The 22,715-nt window shown below is 39.0% G+C and overlaps 1 protein-coding gene across 1 annotated transcript in view; it reads left to right on the forward strand.

Annotated features, from left to right (window-relative positions):
- Positions 1-674: 674 nt before the first annotated feature.
- ATP2A3 (ATPase sarcoplasmic/endoplasmic reticulum Ca2+ transporting 3) overlaps positions 675-22,715 on the forward strand; it is a 78,914-nt gene continuing 56,873 nt past the window's right edge. The window contains exon 1 of the mRNA XM_053454942.1: positions 675-1,219. Coding sequence (XP_053310917.1) covers positions 1,102-1,219 — 118 coding nt within the window. The 5' untranslated portion in view covers positions 675-1,101. The remainder of the gene's footprint in view (positions 1,220-22,715) is intronic.

Below are 22,715 nucleotides of genomic sequence, written 5' to 3' on the forward strand. Positions count from 1 at the left end.
GTCAAAGCTCCTTACATTATATCCAAACCTCTGACCCTCTAGTTTTAGATCATGACCATTTTAGTAGCCCTGCTCTGAGATCTCTCCAGAATGTCAATATTGTTCTAGATTCTGGGTCTCCAGAACCACCGCTCTCTCTCTCTCTGCCTCTTTATGCCTAAATCCATACAACCCAGCACAATGCTTGCATTTTCTGACACTTTGTCGCATTGCTTACTCGCATTATCTATGATAATAGCAAACAAAATACACACTTAAAAAGCCAAGTCGTGATCGTTTGTCGCTCCCAACTACATTTTCCATAACAACCACATTGCCAGTGCTTTATCTTCTCGCAACACTGCGGTTTGCATCAGTTAACACCTTCCTTGCTGCACCCCATGGTCTTGCAATGCTTTGCAAGAGCCAGCATTTACTTGAAGCTGAATAAAGAGGAAGTGAAGCTCTATGCTGGGAGGAGGCTGCTGTTCATATCTATACATGCTCTAAAAACATTTTCCACTTACATTACCGGAGGCTAAATCTTAAAAATGCTAATTTAAAGGTAACAGGGGCCAATGGGGGAGGCTGGTGTGGGCAGGCACTGTTTTGGGTGCTGGAGTCAGCCAATGGGGAAATGGCTGAGCAGCAGCAGCTCCCAGCCAAGGGCGAAAAAAAAGTACAGCAAGGAGTAGGAACACTCAGCGTGACTTCACCAATAAGCCTCAGTGGGGCGATTAGTGGAGTGAGTGGGCAACCCACTCATCATACAGCGGCTTCAGCGTTACAGCGAGCGTTCCCAGGGAAGCTAGTACTTTTAGCATGACCCAGAGGGGAGGGCAGTGGGTGCAGAGGCGGGTCCACGGGAGCTCACCTTTCACTAGAGGAAGATAAGGTGCAGCTCCAAAAACACTCGCTGCTTCCCCACGGCTCCGAAACGTGGAGAGAGCGAGTGGATCCTGCTTGAACTCTCCTGAGTTTGAGGAGATCCGTTTGTCTTCGTCGAATCGTACGCTGTGAACCCCCTCCTTCTGGTTTGATCGCAGGGTGGGGGAGTGTGTGGGGAGCCACCCTGTGTCTGAAGCGCCGCACACCGGGGGATCGAGGAGCCCAAGCGCCACCATGGACAGCGCGCACTCCAAGACAGTGTCCGAGGTGCTCCGGCACTTCGAGGTCAACGAGAGCTGCGGACTGAGCACCGAGCAGGTCCGGAGGAGCAGAGACAAGTACGGACCCAACGGTAAGTGCGCTCCGGGCGCTGATACTTTCACCGATCCATTAACGTGTTGCATCTGTGATCGAGCGTTCCGTTTGTGATCGTTCCGGCGATCTGTCAACCCCAGTCATCTCATAATGTGCCACCCAGCCATCATTTTCAGGATCGGTACTTACTTCCATATTTATTTCATTAAAACATCCACACGGTCACTATGTATGGTATTCTCATTCATGGCTATATCAGGGTCACATAAGAGTAATAATAAACAGATCTCGTGTTGACCCTGTTAGTGATATTAGGATATATATTTAATGGAAACTGTTTAGTGGTGTCTGTGTGCTTTAAGTTTTTGTTAATGCAATGTTATCAGGATGTCATCTGTTACAAGAATCTAGATGTTTGGAGGGAGTCCCACTTCCTTAATGTTTCAGCCTAATGAAGCTTTTATTTATTTGAGCTCTGTTGCGTGACATCATTTTCAAACTGTCATTCTGTGAGTTGTGCCTGGGAACTACAACTCTCATCACTAACACATGATACTCGGTACATGTAGCTGCTGATAAATCAGCTGATACATGTCTCTGGATGGATATCTGATTTTATATTACTCTAGCGTGTATTAATTATACTTAATCTAAAGGGTCATCACACCATAATGAAAAGCAAATTGTACATCTGTGATACGATTCCTTCAAGTTACCTAGGTTATACCTATGTACATGTGTACTCCTATTGAAATAGTTAAAACAGACTGCTACCTCTAATTACCCTTTCTTAGTTGAAGTAAAGTTGGATACTAGTTTCTAGATACTTGCTACTTGGAGGAACTCATGGCCCATGCGCTTATAAAAAAGACATTATTCAGAGAAGCAAATATTATAATGTAATCTTAAATAATGGTGCTCATTTTAAAAGTGGATAATAGGTCTCCCAAGTACTCAATTCGCACATCAGTTTTGAAATACAGGTAAAGTGTTAGGTTGTTGTGTGTCAAATGTCCCATAAGGATTTTATTCACTAAAGGAAGAGTTGGCAGGAGAGTTTGGGGTACTTGCATGTCAGTATTCATCAAGAAGGGCCACTACTAGCTGGTTCTTATTATTGGAAGGGCTTACTTGACCTCTAAGATGCATAATTTAATGGGTGAAAGGTATTTGAAGAGATCTCACTCATTTACATATACATTATACCAAGCCTGTTGAGCCCGACAAAAAAAGTTCACTGGGGTTGGCTCTTTATAGCCTACAGTGAGGTGGAGGAGTGGAAACCACAATTGTCCTGTCAGCTCTCTTTAGTGAATAAACCTCATAGACCTCTATAAATTGGCCATCTGGTCAACCAATGTAGGCAGCAAGGGAGAATCTGATTTTCTACATTAACCAATGCCCATTTTATTATCATATAAAGTTTGACCTGAGCGGTTACATAGGGACCTGCTACTTATTCATCATTATAGTAACACATTCAATAAATAATAATAAACCCCTTTGAGTCAGTTAGCTGAGTTATCTAACAGTCACATGTATATATCTCCAATAACAAAAGTGAGAAGTTGAGTGGTTTCTCTTATTTTCCACAGATTTCTAGTCAGACTTCATTCAGGAGGCCCCATTTCCAGAAACATGTTGTCTCTCTGAAGAGAATTCAGATAAAGGTTACTAAAACAGAGTGTGGGTTTCAGGATATACAAAGGGATCTCAATGTGTATAGTTTGGAATCATTTAAATACATAAGGTAGTTTAATAAAGTACACAAAGAAGGTTTATTTAAAAAGGGGAAGAACTGTTAGAACAAGAGGTCATCTACAACTAGAGGGTCAGAGGATTAGGAGTAATGTAAGGAAGTTTTACTTTGCTGAAAAGGTGATAGATAAGTGGAACAGCCTCCCATCAGAATTTATGGGGTCTAATTTAAAGGTATGCGGCTATCCCAAATCTAAGATTACACCAAGCAACTGATTTAGTCTTGAGTCTTTACAGCAGGAACAACAGGCTGGCTGAATGGGCTGATTTGTTCTCATCTGCCATTACATTCTATGTTTCTGTGTAATCCGAATATTCTGTATGATATCACCCTTAAAGTATGAACATAAAGTTATACATTGATGTATATGTTTGCAGTGATGTATCCCTAATTTGTTAGCCAGGTTAGGCCCTTTGGAGTTTGTGTGTGTGTAGGTGACCCTTCACAAAAGCAAATATATTGAAAGTAATCGTGTTGATACCATGCTGATAGAATGTTTTAACCTTTCTTTTTACCATAAAATCTGATGGAATAGTAGTTGGAGTCTATATTATTATTATTATTATTATTATTTATTGTTTTATATAGCACCATCGTATTCTGTAGCGCTGTACTATACTATCTAATTTATCCCATGCAAGCCAATCAAGAAACCAGTGTCCAAGGGAGACACTAGGGAGACACTTTGAGTTCTAAAAGTCATGCTTATATAGGGATTGCAAAGCAGGCCATAACAGATACCTAGTAGCAGTTTACATTTATTTCAGTATTATTACTTGCCTTATGTTTGGTCCAAATGTTTACTTCCTCTGATATTTTGTATCTTGCTACCAAACCACTATTATTCCCAGTCAGCCTCCTTGCCAAAAGAATAATGATATTTATTGTGCAGGTGTTTAGCCTGCTCTCTGACTAATGCACAAATGCTGTCAATCTCACTACGTGAGTTCCAGATATAATGAAATATGAACATTGTGCTAAAAATGTGCTTTTTTTTGCAATTAGTGCATTTAGCCCTTTAATGCACTAATAAGGCATGGCTGTTTATAGAAGAACAACGCTACAGAATAAATAATATACAGAATAAACCTCCAAGTGTATAGGGCGTATAATTAGCCTCAAATGGAAATGATCACAGTATTGTAAATTTTGTTAATTAAGTGCAGCGTGTCGGAAATGTAGCACGTCATGTCCCTGAGGCGTTGCTACAGGGAACTTTGGATGCAATGTGGATTTGTTCTGTAAGTAACCATGGGCTAACAGACATGACCATTTATGGCCTTTTCATATTCTGATGTTCTTACTAAAGTATAGGAGCTCTTTCAATAAAATGCAGAACAATGCCTGGGTGGTCCCTTAAGCTCTAAATCGAAACTCTCATCAAGAGTGCGTAATTTCCTGACAGGTACGCTCAGGTGGCTCAGCGTTTCAGGCTAAAAGGCCATCCCACCTATTCTTAAAGAAAGAGTTGCCAGACATGCTGCTAGGTGGGCTTGGCACTGAGAGACATTGGGCAATATTAGGGGGAAATTCAGAATATGGTCCGCTTTGACCTACCTTTTATTATCACGGTCTACTATTTCAGAACGACTCTCTGACAGAGACACTTTGTGTCAGAACATGTGTTGAGAATTTAGCTAGAAAGTAGAATTTTATCAATTTGCACTTTACCATATAGTATGGTGGGTTTGTACTATTTTTGTGTGACAGCACTTGTATACTTTTTGCAATACTTTTTCAATTGAGACACCTTTATACATAGCCCCCATTGTCAGGTGCAATGCCTAAAAGCAGATGGCCTGTTTATGTTTCTTGCAAAGAGAGCCGTCAATCATATTTTTGCATTTATACAGATTGTAAATTCCATGTTAAAGAAAAAAAGGCCCTGGAGTCGATAGGAGAAACTGCACTAGATCAGGCTTAGGGCAAAATGCAGAATGTAACAGAAAGAATTCTGTTCTATAACCTGAAAGAAACCATAGGTCCAGGGGCTAGGCTCAATAGGAAATGATTACTCTGCGAGCATGGGAATGTCCTCAAGGCCCATACTGGCCATCTGGCATTCCGGCAGATGCCTGGTAGGGCCACATACTTGCCTATACCGGTGCTCCAGCGGCAGATCGGTCCTTCGTATCCAGACGGCAGATGCATTTATGTCATTTGGTGGCTGCTGGCCTTAAAGTGCTAAGGTCACCTAGTCATCCCCAGTCTGCCCCTGTCTTCGTTCCAACATTAGGAAAACAGGAACCAATAAATAATCTAACAACCCTATTTAACCATGTACTCTACTTGATTTTATTCTAAATGCCAAGTTCCATGACACCCAGGATAAGTCACTTGCTCCCCTTTAACTGAAACCCTTGCCAGGTATCTGTACAGTTTCTTTTTATCCATTGTCTTATCAAATATGTTGCAATGTTTTTTTTTTTTTTCTTTTTAAAAGGTTTTGACATCAACTCATTTGTTTTATTATTTAATATTTCCTTACGTGATCTGATTTCTTCAGAATGTTATACACATATTACCAAGACATACTGCATTTTAATATAATTACATCATATTACTTATCATTCACAAATGGGTTAAACGGCAGCAGACCGTGAAATGTTTTGGAACATTAAGAGAAGTTCATGCTGTGCATTTACTTGTCTGATTTTTCATACAGGCATGTGGGATCAGATAACAGATGACTGAATGGCAAAATCAAACTGTAAATATTAGCCAGGCCGGAGTAAGCCTTTGCAAAGATGGTTGCAATTATCGGGTCGTTACCTAGGAACCATCACAGCATGGATCCATACTGGCCAACCTCGGTTCAGCTTATAGACCACTGGTTACTCCTGGTGTCAGACTTCTGCAATGGCCCGTTAATAATGTAGCCGAAATAAATTAGGCAGATAACAAACCCAGTGTGCCCTGTTGAGTTCTGTCCAACACATTTATAGACAGAGAATGGAATAACTATAAAAGGAATAATGGGGTTGGCGGTATTCATAGGTCAATGTATTGGATGGCTTTCCATATGGAAAAATGTTAAGTATTTGACTCCCCCCCCCCCATATCAAGCCAATGTATACAGGAGGTCGTTGGTGCAAAGATTAAGCGCATAGAGAATCCCTATTGTGTACGAGTGATAGGTCTATATTTTCATATGCAGTATAAACATCTTACTCATGAAGATTATATCTTAATTCAAATGAACAGATACAAATTCCAGGGCAGAAGGGTGACGTTCTTTATTTAGAATCAGGGCCTAGCACCAAGACACTGTGTATTATTAGAGATAAACACTCAGAACATTACCATAGATCAAATTTAAAAGAAAGTATTCAATGATAACAGTACGGTAACCTGTACTTCATTTCAGGGCCACTAGTAATCCAAAAAGAATAAACATCTTGAGTTTGATTACAGTAGATTAACTGAAGATCCATTACAAACTGTAGTATATGTATATATATATATTTTGAATCACGTGTCGTGAATCCAAGTTTCCACGTCTTTTCCTCTACCAGCCCACAACTGGGTTGGGAGGTAGAGTTTTGAAGTTACTTTAATTTGCTTGTTAAACAATTGCCACATGTCCTTCTTTAGGAGAGCTAGTGCCATTTTCCTCCCCGATGTCCCTATTTTCCAGTTGCTCATGTTGTTTGGTTAGTATGAATGTATCACAATATTGTATAGCTGTACGTGACGCAGTAATGTATAGGCATACACAATGGTTATTTATAAAATTGTGCAATAGCTATCACTGATAACTCGGTGATCCATTGCGGCCTTACAAGCCATTCAAATGAAATGTGGCTGTGTTTCATACCAATAAATCTATAGAAGCAATATGGGGTTACCAGCAGTTCTAGTGAAACGTTTTTTGTAAGGGCTTTTATAATCATAGCAACAAATTGCAAGGTCCAAATAGCAGTGGCATTCCCTGGGTTGATATGGTAATAAAGCCACATGGAAAAACACATTTGATTAAAAACCGAACTTAAGGACAGAAGTGGCAGTTTATTGCCAAGAAGCTATTCTAAATAATGATGCATATTAAAGTACTTCAATATGCATTATTTAAAAGTTTTAAAAGATATATAAATGACTTGCATTAGGAAGAAGCTGCAGCTCCCTCATGCGTGGTCTGACTATTCTTAAAACTGATTGGCTGCTTCAAGCACCCAATCAATGACAGGAAAATGTTGCTATTGAAAATACTTTGTTTGCGCGCACAGGTCTCTTTAGACCACCCCTTCCCCTGTGACATTCAGACCCCCCATACTTTTACAAGAAGTTCATCATGGAAATTCGCATTAAAGGGCATATGATGGCTGGAGTGTCACTTTTATCCACAAATTGCACTTTACAGCCAAAAAAGCCTTCTTGCAGGAAATATAAGTTCCATTGAAACATATGGATGATTGGTTAACTTGTGAAACACATACTTCTCGGATGGCTCCTCATTGAGTGTTCATGTTTGGGACAAAATGAAGCAGAATTGTTAACCGCTTCGGCAACATAGTGGCAGAAATAGAAGTTATAGGACTGGGTATTTGCTTTCTAATTTAATGGTACTGGTATCTTATGGAAATTCAGCCCTTTTCCAACAGCTCTTGTTACTATAGTTTAACAGACAAATTCTAATACAATTATAATGCCTGCTTGAAGCTCTGAAGGGTATATTGTCCTTCATGGGATGAGCTTGTGTCATCCCATAAATATCATCAGAATGTTGCATCTATGCTCCTCTGGGGTGTCTCTATGGTGTCCTCTGTCATGGACTGAAGACAAGACCGTAATGGAGTCCAGAAACCATTTTCACAGTTAATTGCAGCTAGAGTTGTTGAAAAAGGTTAGCACACAAATTAACAGAATTATTTATTACAAAAAATAAAATACATTAGTCATTTTTTTGAGTTAATTCCAGTTTACTAAAATGGTTTTTATAATTGTTCGACATAATCATGATCTAATACAGTTTACATGATTCACGTAAACTCTGTTTGATTCTAGCCGCTTCATTAATTTCATTTGGGGAGCTTTCCAAGTATATAAAAAAAAATCTGGATAAAACTGTGGATTTTTACTTCCCGAGTACATTTATTAAACAGTTATTTTTATCCTTGTTTTTGCGTCATGCTGAGCTATTTTTGTGAGAATTTTTTTTTTTGTACTGTGGGGAAATTTTTGCTTTTGAAGAAACTCTTCTAAAGGGAATTTCTTACCCAGAATGTGTGGTCCTCACCACCTCTCCTTGGGACCACAAAAATAAACTTTTTCGTAATTATCTTCAGAATTCCTCTGGTTGCTCTTTAAAAGGACACTAATGGCCACATTTTTTTTATACAGGCTTGTGAAGAAAACGGTGTTAAAATATGTGGTGCTTAGCCAGATATACCTAGATGCTTAGTTATCACTCCAACAGCTGCTTCCCCCTCTATGGCAGGCAGGTCCACTGCGCATGCACTGAGAGAATGAGAGAAGGATTGTGACAAATTTAAACTGGAGGAGAACATGAAGGAAAATGTGCATGATGGAGTATAGGGGGTATTATTATACTTCCAAAATGAAGTAAAAAAAGAGACTAGCAGCGAAACACTTAGTAGCAATGGAAATATATATTTAACGGGTTTAGAAAATGGAACATATTTAATTTTGACAGTTCATGTCTCAGTATAGTTATCATGAAAATATTATCGCTGAATATTATATATATATCGCTGAAATAATAATAAGCTGTATTTTATTTCCTTATCCAGCCTCCCTGATTATTTCCATAAAGTTTGCCTCTCTAAACGTTCGTTCCATGTCTATCTGGCACATTTCCTTATTCATAGGCTATAGAAACAATGGCAGTGAGTAGCCACTTTTTTTGCATTTGCCAATTTACTTATAAGCAAAAGCTCAGGTGACATTTGGCTCTAGAACTAGTGTCTTATTTTCATTGCAAATTAGCAAGGGATATATTCAATAAATATGATGTATTATTGGGATCAAGATTTTATATTGATTCCTTCAAAAATGAATGGTACCTTTTTGAAATGAGAAAACACAACCATTGCACAGAAATAGTGGACTAATGTTCTCTTGAATCTTGACAAAAATATGAAAAATTACAAGATAGGTAGACAAATGATCATTCTGCGCTTAACAAAAAGTCTACCTTCTAATCCTTAGTCGGGGGATGTAAAGGCAAATCTATTCCCCCACTTGATGAAGAATAGGCTAAACACTATTCTCAACAACTTTTTGGTATAATATTACCCAAATAAATTAAATATCTAATGTAAAAAATTACAACAGCAGTAAAATATATTTTTAAAAGTATGCACCAAAAGTGATACATTAGAAAAAAAATCTTCACATTTTTTCTAAAGTATTGTATTAGAAATAGTAGACACTTGGCAACTGCTGTCGTATGTGGAAAAGTGTTGGTATACACTTGTATAATAGGCAAACAAAAAAAAAAAAGGAAAACAAAATACTCCCAAAGTCTTCCAGTCTTGTTGTTCTTGTATGAATTATGCCCTTATCAAAAGTTTAGCATTCAGATGATGATCCTAGGATGACCCTTTAATTTGAAATAAACCACAAGCCCCCGAGGAACCACATTTATTAACGTATTCAGTACATTCATTCATTCATTCATTCATTTCTTTTGACCACAACCAAAGAAAAAGAAGAAAAGACAATGATTTACCTCTTGATAGTAATGTTGAAAATAAAAATAATATAAAATGTAATCATAATGTTTGCCCTTTAAACACAGATGTCTGTAGAATGTACTCTATAAATAGAGTTTTTATGATTTTATAAATCCAACCCTTTTTGGGTAGTTTCAGTAGCCGAACAAGCCAGTGGTCAAGGTGTACAGTAAAAGGCCATGGTGTTGCCCTGTACCTGTAAGGGGCAACCAAAACATAGATTGCTGGAAGCAAGTCTTATTCTTCTATATGTCAAAGGACCCAGGTGCTTCACATCTGCTCATAGATGGACAAGTGTCCAAGGCTAGCTGTACGGACAAAATGTGCCTGGAGATGGAAGATTTGTGATTGCTCAAAACTCTTTATAAATAACGTGGATTAATACAAAAATATGTAAAAAAATAAAGATTTCCTGACTCATACTTCAGTTGCCCACAGCACCCACCTCCAGAGCCCTCACTCAGATGTAAAAATATCTGAATCACAAACACTTCATTTTCTTTATTTTTTTGTGCCAGGTATTGGCTGCTGCAAGAGATGTGCGGATAATTGATGAGTACAATAGGCTTGATGGCTTCAGGGTTTAAATATGTAATCATCAGCCACATCATTTATCTAAATCACCATTAGGTTGTGTAACAGTCCTTATTTAAATGAGTAATATGGCATTGAACAAAAAAAAACTACTGATCGCATTTGAAAAGCTATTTAGGTGTCTTAAGTGGTTTTGAACAGTTTTTTTTTAAAGTTGTTAATAGTTTCTTAAATTGTCAGTGTGGGTAGAATGTATAAAAAGGTTTAATCCCACACCCAGATCAAAATGACATCATTTGCTTTAATGAAATAGATCACTTTTTAACATTTCTGCTTAATGTTCCATTAACAAGTTAATGTTACTTTATAAATCATACACTGGCTTAGACTGTATGTATTGTATTGAACAATAGTAGAAACTTTTGTTTTATTATTACAATATGAGTTAGTTAGTCAAAAATAGTGTTCGGAATAGAAAATTAAATAGATTACAGATTACTGTTTATTAACTTGTTCCTAGCTGAAATCAGCCAGCAGAAGTAAGGAATGGAGGTAAGTTGGTGACTCGTCAACCTGTTTAAATATGTAATCTAGAGTTAAGAGACAGAATACCACACAGAGCGGAATTTCATAGTCACTTGTGCCAACACATTGATTTAGATGAACATAAACTGTGCTGCCATCGCACTGACATTTTGGGTTTTTCCATTTTACCAACATGCCAGCTCTTTTGGTGGCACATGAAACATTTACCTTTTTTCTGAATCAGTGTGGTGCCCCATAGCTGTTTGCTGACACAGCGACACTGTTCTGACATATAGATTGTACCTTGTGAATACTGACATCTATACGTTATCTATAAAAAAAATCCCGTAATGATGGGTTACCGTATAGCTTTAGCTCTAACTCGTTGGTTGGCATCAATGAAGAAAGCACCATTATAACCCAAAAGTACAATGGTGGGGCACCCAGTAGTTCTAGAGATGGATTTGTAATTGGAACCTGAAAAACTACAACTACTCGCATTCTTAGGAAAAAGGTGTGCTGGAAATCAGTGCTAACTGATAAATGTTTCAAGTAGCACATTAGAGGAACAATATAGTGATAATTAAAGTAGTCCCAACACACACACTATCTTTGTCTTCTAAGGGTCTTTTTCTCTGTTTTCTGTACCATAAACTAATGTGATGTGGTCCAGGGTTTGTGTCTAAAAATATTCTATTCGCAACATATACATTCGTGAATTAGTTTACCTTTTATGTGTATCTTTTACCTTTTACGTATCTTGCAGCTAGAGTAGAGTGCAGAATTTAAACATAGCGTATCTTAGCACAGCTTTTATAGAATAATTACCGTATTTGCTCGATTATAAGACGACCCCGATTATAAGACGACCCCCCAAAATCAAAATATTAATTTAGGAAAAAAACAAAAAGCCTGAATATAAGACGACCCTATAGGAAAAAAAGTTTTACCAGTAAATATTAATTCATGTAAATATATTTTTTAAATTTCCTTTTATTTGCCAACCTGCCCCCCCCCCAGTTATGCCACTCTGCCCCCAGAAATGCTTTATACCCCCCCTATTTGCCACTCTGCCCCATGATATGCCTTATACCCCTATATGCCACTCTGGCATATAGGGGGTTAAAAGGCATATCATGGGGCTGAGTGGCATATAGGGGGTTAAAATGCATTTCTAGAGGTATATATGCATATCATGGGGCTGAGTGGCATATAGGAGGTTAAAATGCATTTCTGGAGGTCCAGAAATGCATTTTAACCCCCTATATGCCACTCAGCCCAATGATATGCCTTTTAACCCAGCATGTACTGGCTGCCTTGGCTTGATAGGAGTGTGATTGCTGCTAACAGCAATCACACTCCTATCAAGCCAAGGCAGCCAGTACATGCTGGAACCTGGGGATGATAGTAGTGGGATTACAGCCTCCCTATGCCATGCTACAACCCCCACCCCCCTTACACATCCATGCTATCACACACAAACACACATTCACAAACATTTAAATACTCATTCATTCCATTAATCACACATACTTCACACATTAATCACACATACTTACCCAAAAACCCTCCCCCACCCCCTTACCTGAACTGCAGATCTCTCACTCGAAGACTTCTGCAGTGGACCGGCTGTACCAGCAACTTCTCTGGCCCCGCCCCCAGAGGAGGGAGGGGGAGATAGAGTTCTGTGAGGAAGCTACTAGCTTCCTGTCCTCCTGCTTCTAACGGAAGAGACGCTGCTCGCGACCGGTAAGCAGCATGGCCCCAGCCATTTTTTTGGGGTCTGATTAGAAGACGACCCCGATTATAAGACGAGGGGTATTTTTCAGAGCATTTGCTCTGGAAAAAACCTCGTCTTATAATCGAGCAAATACGGTATATTGTAATTTAGGATTTGTTTCTAATATCGTGCTTATAAGAAACCTTTTGACTCAGATGCTTTAGAGTGCTCCAGCTTGGACCAGTGCAAATTAACTGATTTATTTAGTGTTCCACTGATGTATAATGAGCTGGAAACTTTCTAAAACAAATATTCGGCCCATGTCACTTGTAATAAGGAAAAATACCATAAGCTGGGTCAGTGTGCAGTCACCCCATACCTGTGTTAAAATAACAGAGGCTATTGGATGACTTTGCCATGTGCTGATACATTATTTATTATCTAATTATGATTCTTCTCATGTGCAGGAGTTTACAAAGGGTTTTGTAAAGAGTTTGTAGGGCATTCACAGTACATGGTAAAGGGGCCATAACTTAGTGGGTCAACTTTCCTAGGTGCTGCAAGTTGGGGGGGGGGTGGCCTGGAGCTTATGCCCCTGTTTCTCCTTGTGCTTCTCTCCACTTATGGAAGTGAATATTACATCAGCTCAAGAAGCCTCAGTCATTGCCCAAGGTACCAACATTATTTGTTGTGGTTCTGCATTATATTGAATGTCATTTGGTCCGTCTTTGTAGCATTTCAGACCTGGTGCAATGCTGTAAGCCGTGATTTTCATTGTTATTTGTGTTACACATTTGTCTGAGCCGTATTAATGTCTAACAACCCTTCCATAAATCTGTAATCATACCTCTCAGCTGTCCTGTTTTACCTGGGACAGTCACAATTTCCAGGCATAGCCCTGCTGAGCTGTCCCTCTGATATTGCCCTGCGGGCTCAGGGAGCTGTAAATTGATGAAGGTCCCCACCCAAAGCCTTGACTACATACAGTATGGCAATTTTGTAGATGTAGAAATATCATTTAGTAAAAATATTTTTAATTTTGCTGACATTGATGCCAGTCACCAAGAATTATCCCCAAGATTTATTTTTGTATGTAAGTCCCCAAAATAGCAATAGTCTAAATTGGCAACCTGGAAATAAACCTCAGCGTTTTCCTGGAATCTTGTGGTTTGGTAAGGAATATGGTTTTAATGTGTTAATACACAGTTTCCATTCTAATTGGTTAAGTGGAAGGGAAATGAAAACCATATAACCCAAAGGAGCGCCTGTATCTATAAATGAACCCTAAAGATCTGTGGTATAAATGGTCAAACCACAGATCTTTGGAGAAACTGTAGAGCAAAACTTTTGATGAGGTCCTGAAAAATGGCTATAGATTAGACTATAGTATAATGACATTACGGTATTTTCCTTGACCTAAAGGTTTATTCTACTTTAAAATAAAAACTCTGTACTGGTTTTCCAGTAAGCAGGAGGCATATTCACCAGCTTTGTCCCTTTTATATAGAAACTCTAACGGATACATAGTAGTCAGGGCGAAATGACTGCTACAGTATTTCAACAAGATACAGAAGAGCAATACGTAATTTGCGTAAGTGAATGGCCTTGTTTTAATTACAACACCTATGACTGGCGATTGTAAACATTAAGGATCAAGTTGACCCAAGAACACCTTTCAGACAATACATTTCATTTCTAGTTATTAAGAGTTTAGCAAGCTATTCTCGGTAGGGCCACTCTCTCTCTTTAATGCATTTTCTTTAATCAAGACAGAAATCTACCGCTATGCAATGTACAGCTTTTAATTTGTGTTTTAAACAGATGTGTTTCTTGAATGAGAATAATAAAAACACCTCTGTCAGTAAGATTCTTCTTACCTTGAGTGTTTCCATGGTAACGGCAAATCTGTGTATGTTGTCGTGAACAGCTAATCCCTTATTTTTAAATACAATCCAGTTCTCTGCAAACAGTATGCAGGGGTATAGGATGACAATTAGCCACCAAAAAATGTTGAGTCTAGTTACACTAAATACTCAGTGCCACAAAATACACAAAACTGTCATGCAAATTTCCCAAATGCTGAACCTAATCTGATGCCATCTGTCTTTTTAGGTTGTTGGCATATCATCTGTTTTTTAAATGATCTATTAACACACACATCTGGCAGGGTCAACTCAGTACCTCGTATTCATAGATCCACTACCTGTTCCTTATATAAAAAAACACATTTATTATAGGTATAACTAGCACCATAACCTATTCACGATCCAAACCCTATATGTGCTTTTTTTCTTACAAAGGTGATTTCAGGAAAGTTTAAAAAGGCATAGCCCATGTTCAAGGTTAACCTGGTTCCTTAAAGTACGGTATATGTTGTTTCAAACAATTTAAGCACACTGTATGTAGTGTTTGGCCATTAATTATGTTTTACAAATACTCATTTGGTTTATATGTTTGCTCGCCTTCTTTGAAATGTATGCTTATTATCCCTGATGATGTAATACGAGTCTAATATCCAGGGCTTGTCCTAGGTCAAACAGCACCTCAGGCAAAAATGAGCATTATGTTCATACACAACGATTGTGTGTTAATCCGGTTTAATTATTGTAAACACCATTTCTGCTTTACCTTGCTGTTGTGAAACATTGTTATGACTTTTAAGGCTCTAGAACACTGAGGTGCACTCATATCCAGAAAACGTTAGTACGTCTTAAAAAGATGGAGCATCAGGGGAGAAAGAGGTGTTCAGGGGTCCCAAAAGGGCGGGGGGGTCTACCATAGTGAATGCTAACACCGCTTTGGACCTGTCTTTAAAGGTAGGGCCTGGCACTTCCCTGATTCAGGAACCCTGTGCTACCACTTAATAATAATAATAATAATAAAAAATTATAATAATAAAAATATTAGAAAAGTTAAGTGGTTCTGCTGGGGGCTTTGCAAGTAGCAGATATGAACAGGCTATTGATTAAAATTGAGAACAGCATTTAGCGTGTACAGAATGCAAGGTTTTCCACAGTTATTCTGGTAGCTTTTATTAAGCAGTAAAACAGGTAGAACAGGGTGTGGTGAGAACAGGGTGAGATGAGAACGTGAATGTGTTTGACTTTCCTGCGTGCCCCAAATACAAGTAATGTTTACATCCTGCATTCGCTTCATACCCTTTGATGACATACATGTCAGCACCAAATTACAATGTTTCCCCCCTTTTTTAACTTATTTTTTTATTTTTAAAATATACATTTTTAAATACATCAGTACATTCCCAGTTTTCAAGCAAATATTTATATATATATATATATATATATATATATATATATATATATAATTTGCCGCTACGGGCGCTGTTCTTCAGATGAAGGTAGAAACCATTAGTAACCATTACTTCTTTTCCTGCAGAGTCCCCCAATGTAACGGTTTCAATAAATGAGATTTACATAGACCTCAAAGTTTTTTTTGGGGCGGGGGGCATGGGAGACTTTATCTCTCATTCATACCTTCATGTTCCTTTTCTCTAGTGTTCTTTATTTTTGGCATCTATGAAAGTATCATGGGGGTCCTCAATGAGTTAACTTATAGTAGTGTGGGTTTTAAACTGATGGATACCGTATTTGCTCGATATATAAGACGACCCCGATTATATCTGAATATTAATTTAGGAAAAAAAGAAAAAGCCTGAATATAAGACGACCCTATAGGAAAAAAGTTTTACCAGTAAATGGTAATTCATGTAAACTATTTTTTTTAATAAAAGCTATGATTGAGAAAAATATTTTGGTTTTATTTCCTTCTATTTTCCAACCTGCCCTCCCAGTTATGCACATCTGCCCCAGAAATGCCTTTTAACCCTATATGCCACTGTACCCCATGATATGCCTTTTAACCCTATATGCCACTGTGCCCCATGATATGCCTTTTAACCCCCTTAATGCCACTCTGCCTCCAGAAATGCCTTTTTAACGCTCTATACGCCACGCTGCCTCCAGAAATGCCTTATACCCCTATATGCCACTTTGGCATTTAGAGGGTTAAAAGGCATATTATGGGGCAGAGTGGCATACAGGGAGATTTAAGGCATTTCAGGAGGCAGAGTGGCGTATAGAGCGTTAAAAAGGCATTTCTGGAGGCAGAGTGGCATTAAGGGGGTTAAAAGGCATTTCATAGAACACTCTGCCTCCAGAAATGCCTTATGCCCCCCATTTAACACTCTCCTGCCCCCCCAACTTACGGTACTTCTGACTCCCCTGTCATGTGCCGTTACGGGGAACTCTGATCTCTGACAGCCGGGGAAGTTCTGCGCGATGGACGCAGACAACCCCCGCTGCTAGCCACACCTACAAATACAGTGTAGACATTCTTAATGTAAGTTCCTATAGTAGCTGGAAATGGCTGATTTTTAATGGAATATCTTTATAGGCGTACAGAAGCCCTCTTATCCGCAATCACTCCTGTGTTCCAATGGCAGGTTGTGTTCGCTAACCCAAGTTTAAGGGTAAAAGGCTAATTGATCATGAGAAAACCGTTCTGCAAGTGTGTTATACAGCTAAAAATTCCCTTATTTTCCACAAAAACAGCTATGTGACCCCAAAGTTTTGAACGTCCTAAAAAGCTGTCTAATGCGGTTATCTTGCTGACATCATTGTTTTAATATTGAAATTATAACATACCTGAAATCAAGTGATGATGTCAGACATTTGAAACTCCGTATCACTGAGCGATGTGCTAATTAGAACCCAGGGAACCTTGCACATTACTTACTATCAATTAATGAGTCACATTTGAATGGCATTTAAAGGAAAATATGTTATTCTAGTTAATTTAAGTGCTTGTTGTACCATAAGTTAAGTGGTTGCTGAGAAACATGAGGTGGTGGGTACCTCTGTGCGGAGTTTAGTTATCCAGCTGCAGCTGAACACCACATACTTTTTTAAAAGCAGTGACATACTTCCACCGCACTAACCCTGGCCTGGGGCAGTGCACCTGTTCTTATTGCTGACAGCGTGATATGATGTCATATCCCAGTGCTCCATCTGTTAAGGCACCAGGTACACGGATGATGTTCTGGCTAGACAGATTCCTCCATAGTGTATATGGGTTAGTTGGGGAGATCAGATATCTCTCTTGTAACCGGCCATTTAGCAGTAGTATATTTGTCTCCTGGTGGCAAAACAAAGAAGTGAATAATCTATCACTCTTAGGATTGCTGGTTTGAATCTCCTGGTTCCCAACAGATACTCTCTTCAAGTCAAGGTCATCTCTATTAATAAGCTTGAAATGAGAATCATCTTTATAGGTGTTATGTATTAAATTGTCATGAAAGACTAAAGGAGCTCAATATGTATAGATTGGAGGAAAGAAGAGAAAGAGGTGATGGAAACGTTTACATGCTTAAAGTAATTTAACAAAGTAAAGCTTATTTTAATGGAGGGAAATGCTACAACAATAGGTCATTTTCTAAAACTAAGGGGTAGAGGTTTAGATGTAATGTAAGAAAGTTTTACTTGTGCTGAGAGGGTGGTAGATAGATGGAACAGCCTTCCATCGGACATGGTAGAGGCTTATACACTGTAGGCCTAAATCTATCCTGAATCTAACACAAGATCAACGACTGATTCAGATCTGAGAAGATCTAGATGATCTAGAGAGGGAGACTAGACGGGCTGAATGGTTCTTTATCTGCAGTCACATTGCGTTTTTCTATGTTGGTCAATCTAGGCGAGATTACACAACTGCTTAGAAGACATATTGCCCTCCTGTTACCAATCTACTAAAAAATAAGAGAGGCAGTGAGTCAATACCCACCAGGTACCTCTAATCTCTTGCTGTGTTTTATCACTTTGTGATAATCTATTTCTAGATACCGAGGAGGGCACATCAGGCTAATCTTCTGTTTGTTTAAAGCCTTTTCCATGTTAGACTGCCTGGGCAGGTTAACCTTATGCAAAGTCCTGACTCCTAGATGGAAAGATTTCAAGTGCTTTTTTGTTACTTTTTATTTTACATTGGAACTTAGGGGTTTGGAACAACATAGTGACCAAAATGCTCCTTTTCCAACTGTGTGGGTTTTCACATCCCAGACTACCACTTTTACCTATTTTAGACATTTCCCCGGGGGATTTAGTGGAAATCTTCTTTTTTTTTCCGTTTCGATATTTCAAGGGAAAACAAAGCACTCCTTCAGGTTTTTTTTTTTTTTAACAATTTGAATGAAGGATAGTTCATGCAATGCTGCTATAAGCTTGAGAAGGCTTTTGAAACTTTTTCCACTGGCTTCAGCCAAACCAATTGTTGAAAGGAGGGATAAACAATCACGCTGACAGAAATCTGACTTTCCAAGGGAAAAAGAAAAGCCAAGCCAGACAAGAGTGTTTCCTGCAGGCGCTGCCAGCTGGTTGGGTAGCCTGTGTGTGAGTGCGTGAGGACTGCAGACTGTACCGTGGCAGCGTAATCTGTGACTCTCTCGGAATGCGGCTGGGCAAGCAATGCTGATGTGGGATCTGGACTGAAGCCTGGGGAATCCCTTTGTCTGCCATGAGGGGAACCCCAGGCTACAGCAATTCTCGCCCACACCCCCTTTCTCTTTTCTAAACTTATACATGAGGAAGACAAAGGAGGGAATCCTGAGGAAATGGCTCATTATAAGTAACCAGGTCATTTAGGTTTTGCTGCTGTGGAAAATGTTCTGCTACCCAAGAGGTTAAGTCCCAGGTCTCCTTTTTGCTGGAGAGTTCAGACTGCAGGATTAGATTCTCTGAGGCCTTAGCTTTTTCTGCCCTTATAAAACCGGTATTGGGGGATAAGGAGGACTTTAAGGAGAACTTTTCTCTCTAGGGCTTACTATACATTTTTTCTCTATGGTCTGTAGGTTGACCCCCTCTGACAGAACACTTATTATGTAAAGCTTGTCTATTTAGGTCCACATTATGTATACAAAAACCAATATTTCAGGCCACAAAAAAACCAACAAAACAGGAACTTCATGGTGCCTTTTAACTGTCTCCTGCAGAAGAGCCGTGCATTTCAGCTACCTGGTGTCCTGAAAACCCCTGGTTTAGTGAATACACCCTATAGAGGTGGCACTCATAAGAATTTCAAGCAGTTTTTAAGATGGCTTATTGTCACATTACACCAAGTTCTTTGCATTTCCATTGGTAACTATCCAAGAGAAGCTTGGGACAAACTTGAGATAGCTAGTTCAGCTTGGTGCCGCAACAAAAACAGAGAAAGGAGGCTCACATTTCCTTAAAAAATGACATGTAAACACATTATAAGGACGCTGTGCATGTATCATTTTCATTGCCTGTCCAATAATAACATTACTCATAAGGGCATAAGCCTATCCACAATCGGTTATTTCAATTACGGTGATTTAAAGCAGTTATTTAAAGGGACGGTTTACTGTCCCTGACAGCCCCACTAAATAAGAAAGCACATTAAAGTACTCTGAATGCTTTCATATGCATTCTTTGGAAACGGAAAACAAAGTACTTACCCGAGGAAGAAGCTGTATCTGCCCACCTCCTAGAGCTGGCATGGGGTGAGTATATTATATGCATGGAGATGTGTCCGTCAGAACAATCTGTGCATTTGTAAGGGGGGGCACCATGAAAATGTAAAGGGACCTTGCAGCTATCGTTTGCATCTATAGTAAGCATTACGCATGGCTTCAGTTTTTCTTTTCATATGCTTCAGAGAGATAAGCCTATTTCCTTAAATGGCGTATTTTTTGCTGATGGAGACTTGAAGTAATTGGCATACAAGGGGTGCTTAAGGTGCTGTTTTGACTTGGCCCATGTCTCAAGGGCTCTGTCAGCTTTCCAGCCCCTATTACCCCTTATCCAGGTAGTCTGGCAGATATAGATATATGTGTGTGTGTGTGTATATATATATATATATATATATATAATATATTATATTCCCGGCTCTCTGAAGCTAGCAGAAACAGGAGGTCCTGCAGCATGAGGTTTTATATTGCTACTGCCAGCAGCAGTTTACATAGGAAGTTATTTCAGTTTAATTGAGTTTTAATAGTTTTCGGTGCTTGTCAGCTGTCTGGTCTATGTATCATGGATGATTTTCTAATACTGCCCAGAGAACACTGGGCACAGAACTTATTCCACAGTGTTTCAGGCAGAGTGTGTGCCGCCTTGTCTGTTTTGTCAACATCAAAAGGAAAACAAAATGTTTGATGACAATAAATGGACAAAGAGCCTTGGTGAAAGTGAGTTAACACATTACAGGTCCTATACCAAGATGATAAAACAATGCTTTTAGAACCGCACGTACACTCAAAAATCAGCTTACCAATTTTTGTTCCAAAGGTTTCCGCAGTTAAGCATTAAAGGGGCATGGATCATGCAGCCCATTTTTTTGTATGTGAGGGTGACCTGTACTCCCACTGAGTAGCTCTGCGGTAGAGATCTTCCTTGCCACTAAATAAATAAGGGATTAACCCTTTGTGTTCACCCAAGCACTAGTTAAGACTTAGTGTAGGATGCAAACAGAACTAGGTTTATTGGGAACAGCACAAATATTTATACACACAAACATGATTATATCAGGAGTATAATCCCATTAACTACCAGATAGCCCGGCGCCTCCATCCAGTTCTATGGCCAGCAATGCCCACCCAACAAAGAGGCACTATTTTGGGGTGATTCCGAGAGAGCGGCGTCAATCCGGGGGTACCAATGGGGAGCTCAGGGTCCAAAGATATTATGTTCCAAAAAGGGACTTGATCTGTGTCAGGACCCTGAGCGACAGTGCTGAGAGTGTCCCCAGGAATAGTCCATATGGTAGCCAGGCCAGCGTTTCAAAGCTGCCGCTGGGTAAACCCTCGTTCTAAGGATGGGTGATAAAACCGGGTTTCCTAAATGAGCACCCTTTCTGTAACCACCTCTGATTGTGACCCATCACAAGCCCAGTATAACCCCAAAAGAGCAACGATGTAGGGCAACAGACGCCCTTAGCGACTCACTTCCATGGATTTGCAGCTAGGTCCCGGTCAGGTGCACTTCTGCCAGCATGTGTACTTAAGTTTAGCATTGTCCGCTTTTGCAAATGCATGGGAGACTCCATGCTGAATTTCTCCACCCCTCTAGCTAAGTGCCCTCCATTCGCAACAAAAGTTGTCATATGTTTTATAATATAACATTTTTCTACACTGTCTCTTGAAAGTGTGTTTTGCTATAATAGAATACATGATCAGTTCCTTTACCATCTAACGAAACAAAAGGCTACATAAATATCAAAATGTAATAATAACTGAAACATTTTGGCTATCACTGAATTTTATTTACATACTTTACTACTCCCACTTTACAAATTGAAACTGGCACATTATCAGTTTGTTGCAGAGACCAGGGACTTCCTTTATATTTTTTCTATATTTCTGTTTTTCTGTCATTTCAGAAAGTACTGTACATATTACTTATCAGAAAGTGAGGAGCGCCTGCATTTTTTTTTTATATCTACAGCCTTGTCAATGTGGCAGCCCTATAGAATTGAATAATCTGTAAAAAAAAAATTCTGGCAAATTATTGAGGGTTCTGGGTCATTTTTTCATTTTTACATTTCTCGAGTTTGTTTCACCATTAACTTAACTTAAATATTTGTTCATGTAAAGCAGCGATGATAACCATACAGCCCTAGAGCCTCCTATGGAACAAACTTCACCGGATCAGTAGTTCAGATTGTTTAAATGCCTTAAAGCACGATCTAGTGCATTCTTCTGTATCGTATAGACATATCATACCCATCTGTGGGTATATTTATCTGGAGGGTAGACTTTATGGCAGATGTCACATCGCAGCTTATCAAAATCATTCAGTAGGAAGACAAAATGGGAAAAATATTTCAGTGAGTAGAAATAATCACGAAATACTCTAGCAGCTGTTTAGATAGCTGCTCCCATGGTATACATGTAAGGTGGGTCTCCAATAAATATTTATCACCTTTTAAATCTATAAACACTATGATATATGTTTCATAAGGGTAGGTAAGTATTACATGTAGAATTTCGGGAATTTTTCCTGGGTTATGACTTTTCTCATTACATTTTGAGAATTAAACATGAAATGAAAGTATAAACCTTTCCCTTTTGTGATTTCATAGTGGCAAAGGAGTTTTTCCAGGATTAGACAGTCTCTACTTTAAGTCTCTGGAATCCAGCCCAGTAAAATACCTGTCTGGTGAATTGAAGGAAGATAAACAACAGTGCTTTTAGACATCAACACCCTCTATGTCCCCATTTTCAAGGAGTTCTGTCTGTATGTGTGCATCTATATTTATATCAACATACACA

Source organism: Spea bombifrons, chromosome 2 (genome assembly GCF_027358695.1).
Source record: "Spea bombifrons isolate aSpeBom1 chromosome 2, aSpeBom1.2.pri, whole genome shotgun sequence".
NCBI lineage: Eukaryota > Metazoa > Chordata > Amphibia > Anura > Pelobatidae > Spea > Spea bombifrons.